Source organism: Zosterops lateralis, assembly GCF_965231275.1.
Source record: "Zosterops lateralis genome assembly, chromosome: Z".
Lineage (NCBI taxonomy): Eukaryota > Metazoa > Chordata > Aves > Passeriformes > Zosteropidae > Zosterops > Zosterops lateralis.
In genome coordinates, this window is record NC_139800.1 from 14,058,359 (window position 1) to 14,075,843 (window position 17,485).

Genomic DNA, 17,485 nt, shown 5'->3' on the forward strand with positions numbered 1-17,485 from the left:
CACCTCTTTTGTTGTATCATTGCTGTAGGGATTTTTCTGGTAAATCAGTTGAAAGCACTGCAAAATTAATCTTAGGTCTTTTTACTGCAAATGTTCATTTTTATTGGTCAATAAACAATTCAGGGAAATTTGGAACCAGTCATGATGAGATTATAAAAGGAAGGTTTGTTTCCCCCCCAAAAAATTAGAGCTGGATTCTAGAGGCAGAAAAACATCCTGCTTTTTAGATGCAGTTTAAGATAGATTTTTCTACATGAATTATTGGCACTACTAACTTTCATTTCCCACCCACAGCACTGAGATACACCCATGATTTTAAAGATATCTATCTGGACCAGGCCTATTCTGAAAGTATCCTCATGACACCAGGAGTTCCATAAAGACCCTGTTACTTTTTCTTTCAAACATCTGCATCACCCTCACAGAACCACCATGGAAGTTTAATAATGAGGAAACTGTCCAAGCTCAATTGAAGTTCACAAAACTTAGGTGAGTTTAAGAGTGTCTCAGTCTTCTAAAGTGAACAGGACCTGCAAGTCTTAAAAAAAGGACTTTCTTAAAAGGTACAAAATGAACTTCATGTCACCAACTTATATCCCACAACACTCCTGTTGCAAACATGTACTACCTTACCACAGATTTAACATCAGTTTTATGCAAGTAGCACTTCAATTATAGTTTCAGCAGCAGAGACTGGCAGATCACTTCCAGCTCCTTCTTCCTGCCCAGCTATGAGGCAGCACAGCTGTGCTGATGCTGAGCTCTTTCTATTCTTCTTTGGTCTACAGCTTTTTGGATACCACAGTTGCTTTTTTATGGGATACCACAGTTGATTTTGTAAGAAACAAACTATTCCAAGCTGTGCCAATAGATACAGAGGACCAACTGATAGCTGCTCACTTCGGAATTACTGGAGTAATTCTGAAAAATTAAACATGCTTTCTAAAGGAAACACATTTAATGATCAATTACTTCAGTCAAATACCTGTTTACAAATAAAACACTCAAACATTATTTTTCAATGACCTTTACAGCTCCTGGAGGAGATCTAACTGGCAGAGATGGAAAAGAAATTACCTATTAAATGCTTATCAGGCACCTAATCTAAGCATTTTTGCATCATTATCTCAGACAGCTAACGCCTGTCTGACAGGAGGTCAGTGTTGTGGTGCAATGTGGTGCGATTTTCGAGATGTAGTGTGAACATATGTGCAAAGAATTGAGCAGATATAAACAGGGCAACACAATGCTCTGATGAAATAAAAACAGCAAGTGCTCTGCTTCTGTTCCAAGCATGGGTACAGGACTGCTGAATTGATTCCTATCTGTTGCTGGCAACTAGATCACATTTCTCAGGATAAACAAATTCTGTATAAAAGTGACCTTTCGCTCCGATTTTTTTCTGACTGGAACTCTGTTCCAATTTCTCATTTTTTCAGTAGTAGGAACTTTCTGCTCTCTAACATACATTTATTTCTTGCCAGTCCTTATGTCAAAATAAAAGTGCTTAATGCAGGGAACAAAATAGTCTTAAAAGTGTTCTAGAAATAAGCAAAAAAAGCTCAAATTCAAATTACTACTGGCTAAAGCCCTATGCATTTTTTCAGTGATGATTTCAACACTCTTTCCAAAAAACCCCACATCAGTTCAAAATTAGTTTTCCATATTTAGACAAGAAAGACAAGTCTTCAAAATAAAGAAAGGGTGGGCTCACAGTTGTCAACATTAATTGTCAACATTAATTTCATTTTTTCTGAACACTTATCTTCATTCATAACAAAACACTTCATCTCAAAAAAACAATATACGGGACCATGTAAATCTACACTTGGATAAAACAAATGCAAACAGCTTGAAACAGTTTAGGCAGTTATAATTTACCAAGACCACAATGCTTGACTGTGTACTAATAGAGTTTTAACAACTTTTTTTCTGAGGCTTTCTGAGTCATTTGACTGATTTGACTTACTAGTCTATTTATCTCAGTTGAAACGACCTTAAAAACCACCAACAAACTTTGTTACATATGGTTTCTCTTTTTCTTCTCACCAGGTACCCTCTCAAAAGGCCTGTAAAGTTTATTTCAATCAGCCTCTGTTGGTTCAAGGGTTTTTTTTAATGCCTGACTAAAAATTTTTCCTTTGCTTATCACACAGACTGCCAACACAGCACAGTGAGGTGTTTGTTTCATAAAGCAGCATTTTTGAAAAAGAAGGTAGCTTTCAGACAGGTATGAAAGGAAAACAAAGACAGTCTTTCACAAGCCTCAGATACAGCAATAGCAGGGTGGCCAGAATTACTCCATAACGAGAGGATTAGTAAGGTCTCAGTATCTCTAGACTCCGTCTCAGGCTCAAAGCACCTCTCCCCCAGACACACATGCAGAACTTAATCACATCAGCTGGCATCTTACCCTCAACCGTGCATGAGCTGTTAGAACTGAGTACAGACATTTCAAACATTCACTGTGTCTCCCCTTGGGGAAGAAGTCACATACCCAAAACAGCATCTCATGTTTTCCATTAAACCATATCTTTTCATCTTTCCTCACAGCTCTGGAACTTGGAAAAGCTCCCTGAGGAGACAGCTGCTCTTTCTCTGCCTCTCACCACTGCTGTCCCAGTAGCTCCTACATACAGCCTTGCAGCAAAGGCAGCCAGTGCCCCAGGAGACTTGACTGTCCTGGCAGACTGCCAATGTTCACCCAGAACTGCTTCTGCAAAGTCCATTTCAGCTTCTCTTAGACAACCTAACTCAGAACAGCAATTTCCACTCAGGAGCAGAATAAATTATATGGCATACACCGGTTCTCTTTACCAAATGGAAGTGGTCTTATGGTACCTGTTTGGGAAAGATAAACAATTGCAATTACTTAACTTCTCTCACACATAAACTAAACTGTTTATCTAAAACACTTGAACACGGCAGGTCAAAGAAAAGACAATTTTCTTCAGCAAAACCTGCTGTAGCTTTCCAAGCTTCAGAACCATTAAAGGAAACGTCCATGAGCATTTAACAACCGTCAGACTTCCTGAATTTATCACTTGCTACCAAGTTCCCCCTACAGTAAACAAATCTTTGAGTCTTGAAGATAATTATCAACCTTGCATCCTGAGCCAATCCTGCAACTACCAAAGCAGCTACAAGCCAAGAGTCAAGTTAGCTTTTTCTCTTGCTAAACGCACAACACATACGTATACAAACCCTTTCAGTAAAAAGTGTGTTAAAAGTATTCACTCTAATCAAACAGAAAGTACTACATGGGAAAGAATCTGCCCATCTTCAAAAGCAGATTGGCTGGTAGCCCTCAGGTCCAAAATCTTTTTGAAACGTGGAACATTATTCAGGGCTTTTTCCTGAAAAGACTACAGATGAAACGTGTTTGGTAGGAACAGTCCTAGCTTTCAATTATTATCCTTTCATGTTCAGACCAGAAATCTGAAAATTGCCTCCCTCATCCCCTAAGACACCTTGCTTCAACCAGTTGTGATTTAGATATCTCAGACAAGACATAAAAATATTTATTTGCTCAATGTGGAAGTTGAACTTACCAATGACAGAGACAGAAAAAGGAGCACCTTTAGCCTAGTGTTAACTATGAAACAGAAAATGACCTTAAGCTTTTTATCTTCTGTTCCATTTGACTTCTTAAACCCCTACACTCTTTCTTTGCTATTCCAGGCTTGGCTTTGACTAGAAATTCCATTTTGGACCAGAGAAAACACTTCCCATCATGTCTGGTATGTACATTCCTAAAAAGGAGGACTGGCTTCAACTAATTAACATTCTCTAATGGTACAGCTACTTTGCCAGAGGATTCATAATGAGCTCCAATTTCACTTCTAAGTAATTATTACAGCAGCATGACAGCAATTACATTAGCTAGGAATATAGCATTTCTCAAAAAGACAGCAATAAATTAAAGACTGATACAGCAAAACTGTGACAAAGACCTGGCAGGGCTTGAAAGTTGCTGCTTCATGTTGCATTTCCCAGAAGACACTGACTTGGAAGGAAGGACTGCTCTGATACCACTCCCCTCTCTGTTTATCATGCAGTCCTCAAGTGGGACAAAAGGAAGCATTATTTTCAGACAACAGAAAAAACAACTGGTTTCAGAAACCTTTTCCTCACACTTTTATTTAGGCTAAGACACCTTAGGAGTCAATTTTTTCACAGGAAAGTTATAGAGCATCTCTAAAACAGTCAAATTCACAGGATATATGCAGTTTGGTTGTTAGACTGAAGACATGTCTTTCCTTCAGATTCTGTATCATGCAAGCAGTTACCCTCAAATCCAAGTCAATGCCCTATTTGAGTCAACCATAAAATATGTGGCAGGACTAAACATTGCACTTATTCAGCAAGTCTTTGGGCAACTGTCACACAAGAAGCTCCACAGCCTGTGTTTACCCTTTCCACTGCTGAAAAAGCCCAGGCTCAACCCCTGTCGGAGCCTGAATTAAGAATCATAATTATCACAAGACCCAAACAGATAAGCATTTTCTTAACCCTAAATCTGCAGAATAGTGAAACGTCAAAATACTTCTTTCCCACACAAAATCTGAACAAAACAGTCCCTAAAAGCAAGTTGTGGCCATCACAGGAGGAAAAGATACTGCAAAATTATCTACTACAATGCCCTGTCACGACTCTCTCCGCACAACCTGCTAAATCAAATCAGAACTCAGAAATCTTCAGATTAAAGCAACTGGTGCAAAAAAGAAAACCAAGTCCAAAGTTTTGTCCATCTAAAAAGCACGTAAGTACTTTTCTGAAGTCATTCCTTCATTTTTTTATTACGTCTCCTGTAGGGATTCCAATTTTAGGTTATAAACAAGGATTGCTAATTCCAAGACTTTCTAATTGCTGTTTCACATTTTAAAAATTGCTTTCTTAGGTCTTCTGTAGAATCAATAGACTACACACTGTAGAAATATGGCTTCAAGCAACACATTCTGACAATATAGGGGGTTTCCCTGCAAAACTCAGCCTCTGCCTTTATGAAACAGGCCCCTTTTCTTTAAAAAAAGAGCTATGAAAATCTCAGAGAAAAGTGAATGGACTGGGTAATCTAAAAGACACATGCGTATGAGTACATTTTTCTACATGTACAATCCAGTTTTTAGGAAGAAATTTGAGAGGCTCAAGTGATGCAGCAGTCCAGTGAGAAGTGAGCTATAAAATACCTTTACTGAACAAGCCAAACCAAGGTCAGCAGCTCAGAAGTTTTAAGAAATTTTCAAAGGGTTAGTTTTAATATTCAGGGCTACCTAGTCTGTGAGAAAAAAGTAGCAAATGAAAATTTAGACACTTACACAGATTTAAAAACATCATGTCTAGTCCCAGCAAAAATTAAACTGAAGAGCTGTGGGCTCTTGTTACACTTGTGGTCCGAAGATCATTTATTACCAGCATTTTACTTGTACAAGGGTAAAGACAGGAGGAGGGAAATGAGAAATTCCCTATTCGAATACCGTTAAATGCTTTAGAATTTTACTGAAGGAATTATCTTTTATTCGGCCTTGCAATTAGTAGAACTATTTTGGTCTCTAGCTGGTCGTGACCCTGCATCTTGCACCAAGCTTTAGCTGATTAACAACCACAAAAACCATATATGATAAGTGGATTTAAATGCCAAAGGTGACAAAGCTAACAAACTGGGGCCTGTTCCAAAATACAAATTTATGAGAGACAAATGAATAAATTTATTTGAATCACTGTATGGCACAGCAGGGTTCATGATCAATCTAATTTCATACTTTTTAAAGCTTTCTTCCTACCAAATATAAGAAGCTTTAGGAAGTCCTAAAATGTGTCTTCATTCATTTTGAACACTGAAAAACTGGAAGCTAAATCATATTATTAATTCACAGAATTACGTCAGAACATAATCCTAAACTAAATGAGAACACTTCAAAATACATTTTTTATTTCATGTATGTTTAGTTCCAAACAATAGACACAAAAAATATTTTCCCGTGGCTCTAGCACTCACTCCTTTGATCTGCTGATAGTATGCATCTTCTGTCTAAGTGTTATCTATACACACACACACTGAGGTCTTCATTGAGCAAGCAACTTTGTCAATATGGACTTTTCAACTAATCAAAATTCTTTGAAATGGGGAAGATACCAGCAACCCTGGAACTTGGCCAGGTCAAGCATCTGCAACTACTGAACACAGCCCACTTTCAATACCAAGCCCTTAAGCTGTTTCCTGAAACAGGATGCATTTGTATACATAGTGATTGTATATTTATTTTACAACAAAAATGCTTAACAAAAAAAAAAAAAAAAAAAAAAAAAAAAAAAAAAAAAAAAAAAGAAAAAAAAAATCCCACCCTTCCATACTTTGGGCAACTCCATCTGTATTTCTTTCAGAGACATAACAACATGATAGCAATAGCTAAAAAAAAAAAGGAAAAATATACAAAATATAAAGTCAAGGCAGAATTTTAATTTTAAGTGTAAATAATTCAAAGAATCACTATTGTCACATTTTCTTAGCAGATGAAACAAAAATGCAACAAAATGGCCACTTTTTTTCCTTGATGGTAACAATGGGCACAAACCACAAAATTGCCATTGTAATCACGAAGCACACAAAAAGAACTCTTCATGACTTCTGGTTTACAATGGAATAACTGGAACCAATCTGGTCTGATAAAACAGCAATCCATCCCACAACCAAAGAACAGTTTGATTAGTCTCTCAGAGTTTGTTGAGAAATAAACTAAGATTTTCTGGTGTACTACAGATTAGAATATACAATTTGTGTACAACTGCAACAAATGGACATTACTTAGAGAAACGGAATATACCACTATACCATCCTATGTTATAAAGGCTTTGAGAAACTAATGACTTGTTTAGATGTGAGTTTGTTTAAGGCCTTAATTTGGTGCATATAATTAATATTTCCTGGTCAATTTCTTCTGTTTCCTACGTTTTTTACATTCAACTAGATATAACAGGAATCATGGTGCTTTCTAGCTAAAGAAAGTATATAATAAACTTAGGCAAATTTAAAAAATAAATTAATTCAAGCAGTCTTAACTGCTAAAGAAAGCCTACCTGAGCATTCTATGACCCATTGTAGCACCCAACACCATTCAAGAAAAAAATGTAAAGCTTAAATAACATAATTCATGTGTACAAACTGACTGTAAACAAGTGTCTCAATGGGATTGCTTGTCTTCAACAAAAGAAGAGTAGAAGTGTTACAGCTCTAATATAAGCCCTGTTCAAGAATTTCTTGGACTGTGTGGATGATGTAGAAAACAGGAGATGGCTTTAATACAAAAAAACTTTTCTATCAAGAAATTTAGATTGATGTTTCAGCTACCAATAGATAGTATTAAATTTAGAGGACTGGCACCCATGAACACAGGGGACTACCCTTAAAAATCATTTTCCTAAAACTGTTCTGCCCAGACCGGAGTTCTGGTGGTTTTAATTTTTAATGTTCCAGTCTTACAACACTTTCCATATTACAGAATACTTCAGTGGTTCCTGTTCTCACCTTCCATCATGTCTAAAAAAAGAATGCCTATTTACACACACAAGCTACACCATCAAACCTTGGTTTGAAACAAAACAACCACAGGTTATGTCTGAATCTGAAAGCAGTTTTTGCTTCTTCAACCTAAGATTTACTGCCCAGTGAAGAAACAGAACCCTTTCTGCCTCTCAATACTTTGAGCTGATTAAATAATTGAAAAAGTATTGAAAATTTTTACAGCTGCCACTATCTTAAGCTGAAGTTTGATTTATAATTTTATCATCTTTATTGTGGTTTATGTATGTTTTTAAAGAGATATGTAGACAGAATACCAGATTATGAATTTACCTAAACTATTTGCTATCAATAGATTCCTTGCTGAAAACTAGAGTCCTGATTTTCTAAGTTTTTTCCCATACTTTCTCAGAATTAAGTGCTAAATAATGCCAATTTAGCAGAATACAGTCAATGACACTTTGTTAGTGTTCAGGACAATCTCCCAAGATACCAGCATCCAAAAAGAACTAAATGGGCGCACTGCGATTCACCATTTGTCTGCATCTCCTATCACGTTAGGGAAGAAATGGTTAACTTAAAGGGTCTGGTTGCTGAAAGACTGTTTCAAGTGTTTCATAGAAATATTTAAGTGGTTAGACTTACATCACCACACAAAGCCCTAAGAGATGATATTGACCCAATTCCTTTGGCACACCTTACAAAGAACAGGAAGTTCCTATGAAGATCAAGCACAGTTTTGACCGGCCTTCCAAGAAGTTTACATTTGCTTTGCAATACTCTTTTCAACCATTTGTATAGAAATAGTCTAACGTGAATTTTTCCGTTAGTTGACTATTTTTTCCTACATGTTTCACTAAGTTAGCAGTCTGCCTTAACATGAAGAATAAGCAGCATTGGGAAGGCAAATTAGTTTCTTGTACTGCTGGTGGTCCAGAACTGCAAAAACAGTCAGCTCAGCACAGCATACTAGTAATTATTACCATAGATCAGATATCAAGTAGTGTGCTGAGTAAAACTATATATATGTATGTACTATGTTTTACTATTAAAACTTTTAAATTACACGTCATGGTACATCTGCACACTGTATTCAGGTTGGGAAGACCTTCAACACCATTTCAACACGACATGGAAAAGAAACTGTGGAACGAAGTCACTGTTATCAATCCTCTTCAGAGCTAGATTCATCTTCCTGGTCAGAGAGCTCAGCAACAGGGAAGCGCAGGATAGCTGCCACCCCTGTCAGCTGGCCCAGCTGCTCCCCAGACACGTGGAGGCTGGAGAAAATGCGCACTGTGCCCATGTTCTCCCGCACGCTATCTACCAACTTAACGTATCGGGCACGCGTGGCCACGTCCTGGTGCCGAAAGAGCTCGTCACTGATCAGCAGGGTGTCAATGGCCATGGCTTCATTGGCCTTCTCCACGTGTTTCAGGCCATAAAAAGCCCGGTCAGGCTCGTGCTGCAGCATTTTATAGAAGTCATCTAAGGCTTTGACCTCACCAGCTGCCTTAGTGTCAGAGAGACGGCTGGTTACAGCTGGGTCGCAGAGCGCTTCCTTCAGCGCGTATTTATGTCCTGAGGAAGAGTGGACCTGGAGTGAAAACAAAGCCAGAGGTTTGGTGGTTTTGAACAAAAAGGACCATTTTCTTGGTTACCAATCACAAACATCCTCTATGATATGTAATATTAATCTTGATAATTATGTGGGCAACTTATCTATTATTCTTGAAACACACATGATTCTTTTCTTAATCTCTCCTGCAACCCAAAGCCTATATCAAATCCCTTACACTGCCTTTCAAGCAGCACAAGAAAACTGTCTCTCTTATTCAAAGATTGGGGTAAATATATGAACTCAATAGTTCCCAAGCTTACCTGAAACTACCAAGAAACTTAAATCTAGTCTTAAGTCTCTTTTTAAAAGCATTCGAGGAAAGGAAGGCCCCTCAACACCGCAGGCATATAGTGTAAAAGCAGCAACTCTGTGCAATTATTATGGCTGTAAAACTGTGAAGTATATTAAAACTTCTCTCTCTAATCACTTTGCTACACATGGAAAAAGAGGCTTATTGGTGCATTGGGTCTCCTGAGTACTGGGACCATTAAGCCCTGGGACTCTCCTCACTATCCCTGCCCCTAGGCCACCCCAGGGCTACTCCAACCTAAAAATTATACTAGTATCCTTATGAAAACCTATTTTTAGTTCTTAATATGACTATTTCAATATAAGGCTAAACTCCCACCCACATAACCAATGAGATGACTAAGAAACAAGGAAAAAATCACAGCCTTTAACCAGGTAGTACAAAACTAACAACAAAATTGTAATTAAGTTCTGTAATAAATTAACTAACCTATACTACATCCAGGTACTTTTAAAAAAGCATCTTTAGAAAGCTGTTATTAAACATGCATGCTACACAGTATGACAGAGTAACAGTGCAAAGTAGTTTCCAACTTACACTTCACACTAAATTGAAAAGTAAATTTGCCTTTATAGGGAGTTGGAAATACCTAACACTTCCTCTACTCCATATTAAGGTATCCTAAGTGGGAACCATCCTTGTACCATGTGTAACTCGTTTATAGTTTGGGAGGCACGAGAATAACTTCCTCATGATGCTCAGACAGAAAATCATTTACTTTAATGACTTATTTCCCATGTTGCCACCTTTTACTATCACACGCAACTCTCTCCTTTTACCCACTCCTGAGACTGCTCAGATACTTCCTTACCTGTAGGAACTTGGATCTGTTCTCCAGCAGAAGTTTGTTGTCAGTCTTGACTGCCTGCTGGAACATGTAGTCACAAAACTGCTCCCGCACGAAGCCTGGGCTAGCCACCAGCACACACTTCACCACCTCGAAGTTGATGTGCCTCTGGATGGCCTGCACCACCTGCTCGTAAAACCTCTCCAGCGCCCGGTCGTGCTGACTGCAGTTCCCTTTCCGCTTGCGGGGGATGTTCACCTCCACCTTGGCACGAGTAAGCGTCATGCTGGGGGTGACCAGGCAGACGTGCGCCAACCCTTCCTGCATAACCACGGCCGCCACATCGGCGCTCCAGGCCGGGTCGCAGGCCTGCTCGATGCGCTCCAGCACCACGCTGTCCCACTGCTTCTTCGCCAGGGTGAACTGCCGGTTGGGCTCCAGCTCGATGGTGTGATAGGCGCCCATCTTCACGTACTCGTTCTCTTGGATGTTGGTGCCCTTGACCCGCAGCTGGCAGGCCTGCGAGTCGAAGTCGATGGTCTCCACGCACAGGGTGAGCGTGGTGCGGATGCGGTTGCTGCCCACGCTGCCTGTGGACGATTCAGTCTGAACCTTGCGGATAGTGGAGGCGCGCAGGCTGTCACCCACCTGCAGCAGGTTGTAGGTGTGCCACATGTCCTCGGGCTCCTCGGGGATCAGCGTCACCTGCCCGGCATTATCCTTCTCCAGGTCCTTCCTCACCAGCTTCATCTTGGCTCCTCTATGCCGCGGCGGCAGGGGGCAGCAGGCCTGCCCCAAGAGGGAAGGCTGAGGGCTGGAGCCGGGAGGACGGCACACTCACCGAGGGACGGACGGACGGACGGACGGACAGAGACACGAGCGGCCTTCCCCGAGCACCCCCAGCCGGCGTTCCGGCTCGCGCCTGCCGTCAGGCCCTACCGCGCACGCGCAGCGTCCACAGTCGCCCCACAGCGCACGCGCACAGGCCCCGCTCCCTTCCTGAGGCGCCGCCGGGGCGCGCCCCGCCCCGCCCCGCTCGGTCACCGCGGGCACGGCGCATGCGCGGGGCGCGGCGCGCGGGTAACCTGGCGGCGCGTCCCGAGGTTCCGTCCTGCGGAAGGAAAAACGCCGGGGCGGTGTGAGGGCGGGGGACGGGGAAACAGCCGCGCCGCTGCCGGCTGCTGCTGCCTCGCCCGGAGCGGGTCGCCCCCGCCTTCGTTCTTCCCTTTCAGCGCTTCACAGCGGCGCTCCAAACTCCTAAAGTCTCCTAACCCGTGCCACACGTTTCAAAACACGAGAGGGAAAAAAAAAAAAAAAAAAAAAAAAAAACCACCAAAAAAAACAAACCAACCAACCAAAGGGCCAAAGGCAAGCAGTCGTGGAAAGTTACAGGCACAGATGGCGAAAGAGGCGAGAGGTTCAGCGAGTGCCAAGGGGCCCGGGACCGCAGTGCCGCCTGCCTGAGGCGGGGCCGGGCGGCCACCCATGGAAATGAAAACCAGACACAGCCAACATCAGACCTGAAATGTTGCTTGCACGCTGCTCTTAAACTGAATTCTGGTTTAAAAGGTTACAGTTAAATTTGCAAGTTACACTTCAGCCGGTACCAAACCTTAACCAGCTTCCTTCCAGTTCTGAGGTGCTGGGGAGGCAGATAAACACGTTTCAAACGAAGCTGGATGTAGAATTAAGACATCTTGCTAAAACACGTATCATTTCAATGATATTGTAGAGAAAATGCACCTGAACCATCACTACACAGGTGAATTTGCAGCCTAGACATATTTAAGAAGCCAGAAATAATGAAAAATTGTATCACTATACAAGAAGGGATGAGCAATGGAGAAGAGAAGGTTATTATGTGAGACCTCACAGCAACCTTTCAGTGTCTGAAGACGGAAGAGAGAAGCTGGAGAGGAATTCCTCATCAGGAACTGTAGTGACAGGGCAATAAGTAATGGATACAAACTGAAAGAGGGGAAATTTAAGTCACATAATAGAAATTATTCTTTGAGGTGGTTAGACACTAGAATAGAGTCTAACCCTTGGTTGCCTAGGGAGGTTGTAATTGCCCCAACCCTGGTTCTGGCTGGACAAGGCTTTGAGAAATCTGGTCTAATGGGAATTGTCCCTGCCCATGGCAGGATGGGTTGCAACTAGATGATCTTTAATGTCCATTCCAACCCCTTAAAAAATCTATAATTCTATGATTCTAAGTTCTGTACCTTATTTTTGAGACAGCATACGACACTACAAACTCCATTTAAGAATTACGGTTGCAAATTTAGAACAAGGAAAAGAATGAAAAATAGCAAAATAATTGCATGAGAAATTATTAAATAAAGACAGGTTGAGAAAGTAGGTACACTAATATGCCATGCTAAGTGTGTCAGGGCAATTGAAACAGATACATTAAGTTTGGAATGACTGGACACTCAGTCTGGCAATAGAAAAGCATGAGAGCATCTTACAGATGAGAAGGTGGCTACAGGGAAGTTTCTGGTTTCTATTAGCTATTTGTTTTAAATAAAGAAAAAAATGCAACCCACTGTGGATTATGGAATTTGCTGACTTGGAAAGGCTTTGGAGTCAAGAATTTAATGAGATATGAGGCTACTGTGATCAAAAATAATGCCATATTTCCCATTATTGTGTACCTATAAATTTCTCTGAAGTATCTAACTCTAGACAGTTGTGACAGGACAGTGAACTCAGATCTGGCCCAGTAATGTGTGTTCCTTCTCCCTAAGCTTGATACTGGTGTAAAAACAACTTTATCAGATATTACATAATAGGATTTATTTATCAGACCTCAGACTCTTCCTGTGAGTACACATGCTTAACTCTGTTAGCATGAATAGTTTCACAGGATCAAGCAGGACCACCCAAGGGAATATAACATAAGCACATGTGTAAGTAACTGTTTGTTTAACTAGAGCTTGTGCATACTAATAACTTTGCACTAACGTTTTAATGCAAAAAACAGAGTAATTCAGCTTTTCTTCAAGAGTGTGCGTTCAATTTTAAGAGTTCCTTTCACTTATCTATATAAATGCTCAATGGTGAATTTATGGCAAATTTTCTTCTTCACGTTCTTTGCAACTATAAAATTGCAAGGGTTGACCTCATGCTATTCTTTCAAGAAAACAGTGGTGCATATTTAACTTCCACACTAAAACATATTTTACTTTTTATTCTTTTACTGCTGTATGTTTACAAACTTTTCTTATTCATTCCAGCAAAGTTTTCAAGCAGCCTCACATCCCTGGAGATGCAATATATTTCAGATAAAGGTTACAAGTTGGCATCCAGTACCATCCAGTAGAAAATAAACATTCAATTCAGGAAAGTAGGTGACTTGCTGCATTAATAAAAACCCCACAATAACACATACACATATCCCACCCTACACACCCCAAAAGCAAGAAACTCACAACAAACAAACCAACCCACAACCAAAGAAGAAAGACCAACTTTGAAACAAGGTTGCCGCTCAAAATACTGAATTGACTGTTGTAGAAAGAGACATTTTGATATGGGCATTTTCTCAAACAGCAAGTTGTAAGATTTATAGAGTTAGGATCAGTGATCCACAAATATTTAGTGGCAAATGTAAACTTCAGTGATGTATCCACTATAAGCAGGACCATTGTCAACTTACAAAGGAAAATATTTACTAGAGATGATGCTTTGTCTACTCTGGTAAAAAGTAAATACAGGGTATTATTATTTGTTTGAGTATATCAAAGTATGAGCAGTAGAAGGAAAACATCTCAAAAAATTAAAAAACCATAGAAGTTTCTAAGTTTGTTATGATTTTGCTAATTGACAGGGAGGGAGATGAATTTGACCATGGTAGAGCCTAAACAAGTGGGTACTTTTAACTCTTGATACAGTTTTAACATAAAAGTTCAAAATTGCATAGCCTTTTCCTGTCTTGGTAAAAGATTAAGATTAGGTGTAGGACCTAACAGTTCTTGCAATAAATCATTATTTAAATATATTTTGATAGGTATTAATAATTGCAGCAATTTTGCATCCATTTTTGGACCTTTTTAAGTACAATGCAAGATAAAATGAAAATGGTGATAGCATATATCCTTAGGGATTTTGGAGCCAATGTGGTTTATTCTGAAAATGTTTGAGACACACTTCCCTGTACCTTCAATTCTTGGTCAGCCATGTTATGAAGATGGGTTATATACAGATTTTAGACAAGGAAAGGTGATTTTCATAGGAAATCCCATCTCCTCCATATTATAGCCACTTTAGCAAGAATTCATGCAAACATGCTTGCATTCTGGATAAGAAAAACTAATAGGAAATAATCTGTAATATTGGAGGAAGTCTGCTAAGAAATGTTGGACATTATTGTTGCAAGAGCAAAAGACGATAAAAGAGACAGATGGACAGGGAAACTTGGGAAAACATCTCTTCTCATGCTTTGCCTTTGTCCTGTGGCTGTTCTGCCTCCACAGTTTCTGAACAAAGACCACTTCATTTTCTGCATACAGTTCTGTATTTATCTATTTATCTTTACCTTTTCTGTTACATAAAGATGAGTATCACAAGACCATCATCAATAAGGAGAGAAGTCCAGGAGGGAACAGGCTTTGCATAACACTGTTAAGTGAAGAACCTTTCAAAGGTGATGGAACCCTTTAGACTGACTTCTTCAATCTTCATCTGTTTAAATTTAGGGCTGGAGAAAACTTCAGCAGATCCCTAATCAAACCACTTACATAGAGGCCAGCTGAAGTAAACTCAGCCATCCCTTAAAGCTGTTCATCCAACTTCATCAAAAGTCTTGGTGAGAGATTATACAGGAGTGGGGCTTTTTTGGCAGCCTAGCCATTCTTTACCTGAGGAGTAAGAAAATTCTTCTAAATATTCTCTAAGATTTTTGCATAGTCAGTTATATTGATTTTCTTTTGTCCTTATTTGGATTTGGAGAACCAAGTATTCATCAATATCTTTGGAAACCAACACAGGCGATGTGGAAAGTCATGACTGACTGCTCTCACAAAACAAAGAAACACTAACATCTGGAACAATATCCTCAGCAATAATGCTTGGATAAAAGATATATTTGAAATGCTCAACATTTTGCCCTTAGTTTTTTGTTTTTTTCTAGTAGATAAACAAGTCTAACTAATTCAGTCTTTTGTCATAGATCATTTTTCTCAGCCCTTTTCAGGCTTCTCAATTCTCTGTGCACTTCTGTCTGTTTGCATATCAGACTTTCTGTGGTCAAGATTCTCAGAGGTCTCATCAAACCAAGCCAAATTAAAAAGAACAAAAAATCTATATAAATACACAAATGTACATAGTATCTCTATGTACCTTCTTTATTCTAGATTCTTTTTCTGCTAGGACCTGCCAGATTTTTTTTTCCCTTTAAAGAAGACCAGCATGTAAATTTTTTAAATTAATTTTTAAAGTCACTGTATTTCTCTTTGTGAAGAGAATTATTATTTCTTTTGTTCGTATTTTTATGATATTTTGACTTGTTTATTAAGACTACTTATTTATCAGAGACAATTTGAATCCTCTACTTGGTATCTGTAATGCCTCCTCTTAATACTAAATCTATTCTTTTCCCACCATTCTTTTAAAAAATAAACCCTCCATGACACCACCACCAAAAAAGGATCCACCTGGCAAATCTGGATGAGACTTGGTCATGAAATGTTTTCCTATTTGGCAGTAAGCCTTTTTTTCATTACTTGTGAAATATCTGTCAGCATTACCAGTGGCAACTCTACAACGCTGCAGGGAAATTGTGGGACACTATATTGTTGCTGTTTTACAAAGTGTCTTTCTTTGAAGGAACACAAACAAAAGCTTGGTTTGGACTGTGTCACTGTAATAATAATGAAGACAGTTAAGAACAACCACTAAATATGGCATGCCAAAATACTACATTCAGATTTTCACATTCTCCTGTATCTATTCTGTCTTGCACAATAAGCACAGAGGGAAGAGGGGAAAACTCTAGTTTTGCCTTTTCCCCACTTGCTGCTGCCTGCATTTGGACAATTCTTATGAAATTGATTTCTTGCCCTGTTTCAGGGGGGAACTGCTTCAGGTTCACTGTGTGCTACTTGCCTGCGCAAGAGCTGCTGGGGAGTTCAATGTCCAAGTTTCCAAGCACACGAATCTCAGCATTGCCTTAGCTTCTTTCCCGCTTCTTGGATTCCCCGGATTTCAGATCCAAAATGTTACTACAGACTGACTAGCTAGGGAGATTGCTACTTACTGCATTCTTTTTTTCTAGAAAAAGCAAGTAAGTCACTAACAATCAATGAGCCCCTAAAAGGAAATATTACATATTCCATCTCCGGATGAACTCATCTTTCTGAAGTGAGCGAGTGCTTCCTCACTTCCCTTTTACCAATCAGAAGTCTGAAAGCCAAACAGAAGAAAGCAACAAATCTACCCTAGTTAAAAAAACTCGCTGAAACCAACCAAAAACCAAACCCACAAAATCAAATAAACTTGCTTCTTCCAAGCCAGAGTCAATTACAGTATGCCTTCTGAGCCATTCATCCTCATCTAGCAACCACCCCTTGCCCCCAGATTCTAAAATTGGTTTAGGGGTTAGAGTTCCCAGAGGGGAGCAAACCGAGGAAGTCCCTCACGGCCTGCGGCTGGAGGGCAGCTCCGGGAAGGGCGCTCCCGAGGAAGGGATCGGGCAGGGAGGGCGCCGTCCCTTGGGTGCCAGACGCTACCAGCTTCACCCGCTTCCCGCCGGGAGCAGGGCTGCTTTAGGGACCCGAGTCTCCAAAGCGAGGCAGAAACAGGGCTTTCCTCACCTGTCAGCATCCAGTAGGAGGCAGCCATGCCTGGGCTTCTGCGAGCCGGGGGCCGGGAGCCCGGGCGGAGGGCAGCGGTGGCGGGAGCGGTCCTGCCGCCGGCGCGCCCGGCGGAGCTGCGCTGCCGGTGGAGCTCAGCGCTCTGCACCGCCCGTCCGCCTCGCAGCCGAGTTAGGCATTTCCTGTTTGTTATCCAGTCTTTACGTTGCTTCTTCTCATTAAGAAGAATTTAGCTTCCTCCCACCGCACACAGTTTCCCCCCCACCCACCCCTCTAAAGGTCTCTGAGTTTTGGAAACCTCCCCGTTGAATTAGCCCGGCGTTAGGATGTACAAATAAAGCCAAATCTCCCCCACTAAATACTCCGGCTGCAGCTCTCGGAGAGCACAGCAGACCTTAAAGGGACATCTCCCCGTTCATAATTAATAAGTGTC

The 17,485-nt window shown here is 40.5% G+C and overlaps 2 protein-coding genes across 2 annotated transcripts in view; both read right to left on the minus strand.

Moving 5' to 3' along the window:
• ITGA1 (integrin subunit alpha 1) overlaps nucleotides 1–17,246 on the minus strand; it is a 70,156-nt gene extending 52,910 nt beyond the window's left edge. The window contains 2 exon segments of the mRNA XM_083883220.1: nucleotides 17,053–17,206; nucleotides 17,208–17,246. Coding sequence (XP_083739346.1) covers nucleotides 17,053–17,206; nucleotides 17,208–17,231 — 178 coding nt within the window. The 5' untranslated portion in view covers nucleotides 17,232–17,246.
• Nucleotides 6,441–11,087, minus strand: PELO (pelota mRNA surveillance and ribosome rescue factor). Its single transcript, XM_083884169.1, has 2 exons — nucleotides 10,262–11,087; nucleotides 6,441–9,116 (listed from the first exon to the last, which is right to left on the minus strand). The coding sequence occupies exons 1-2, from the start codon at nucleotides 10,985–10,987 to the stop codon at nucleotides 8,685–8,687; spliced, it is 1,158 nt and encodes a 385-aa protein (XP_083740295.1). The 5' UTR covers nucleotides 10,988–11,087; the 3' UTR covers nucleotides 6,441–8,684.
• Nucleotides 17,247–17,485: the final 239 nt, after the last annotated feature.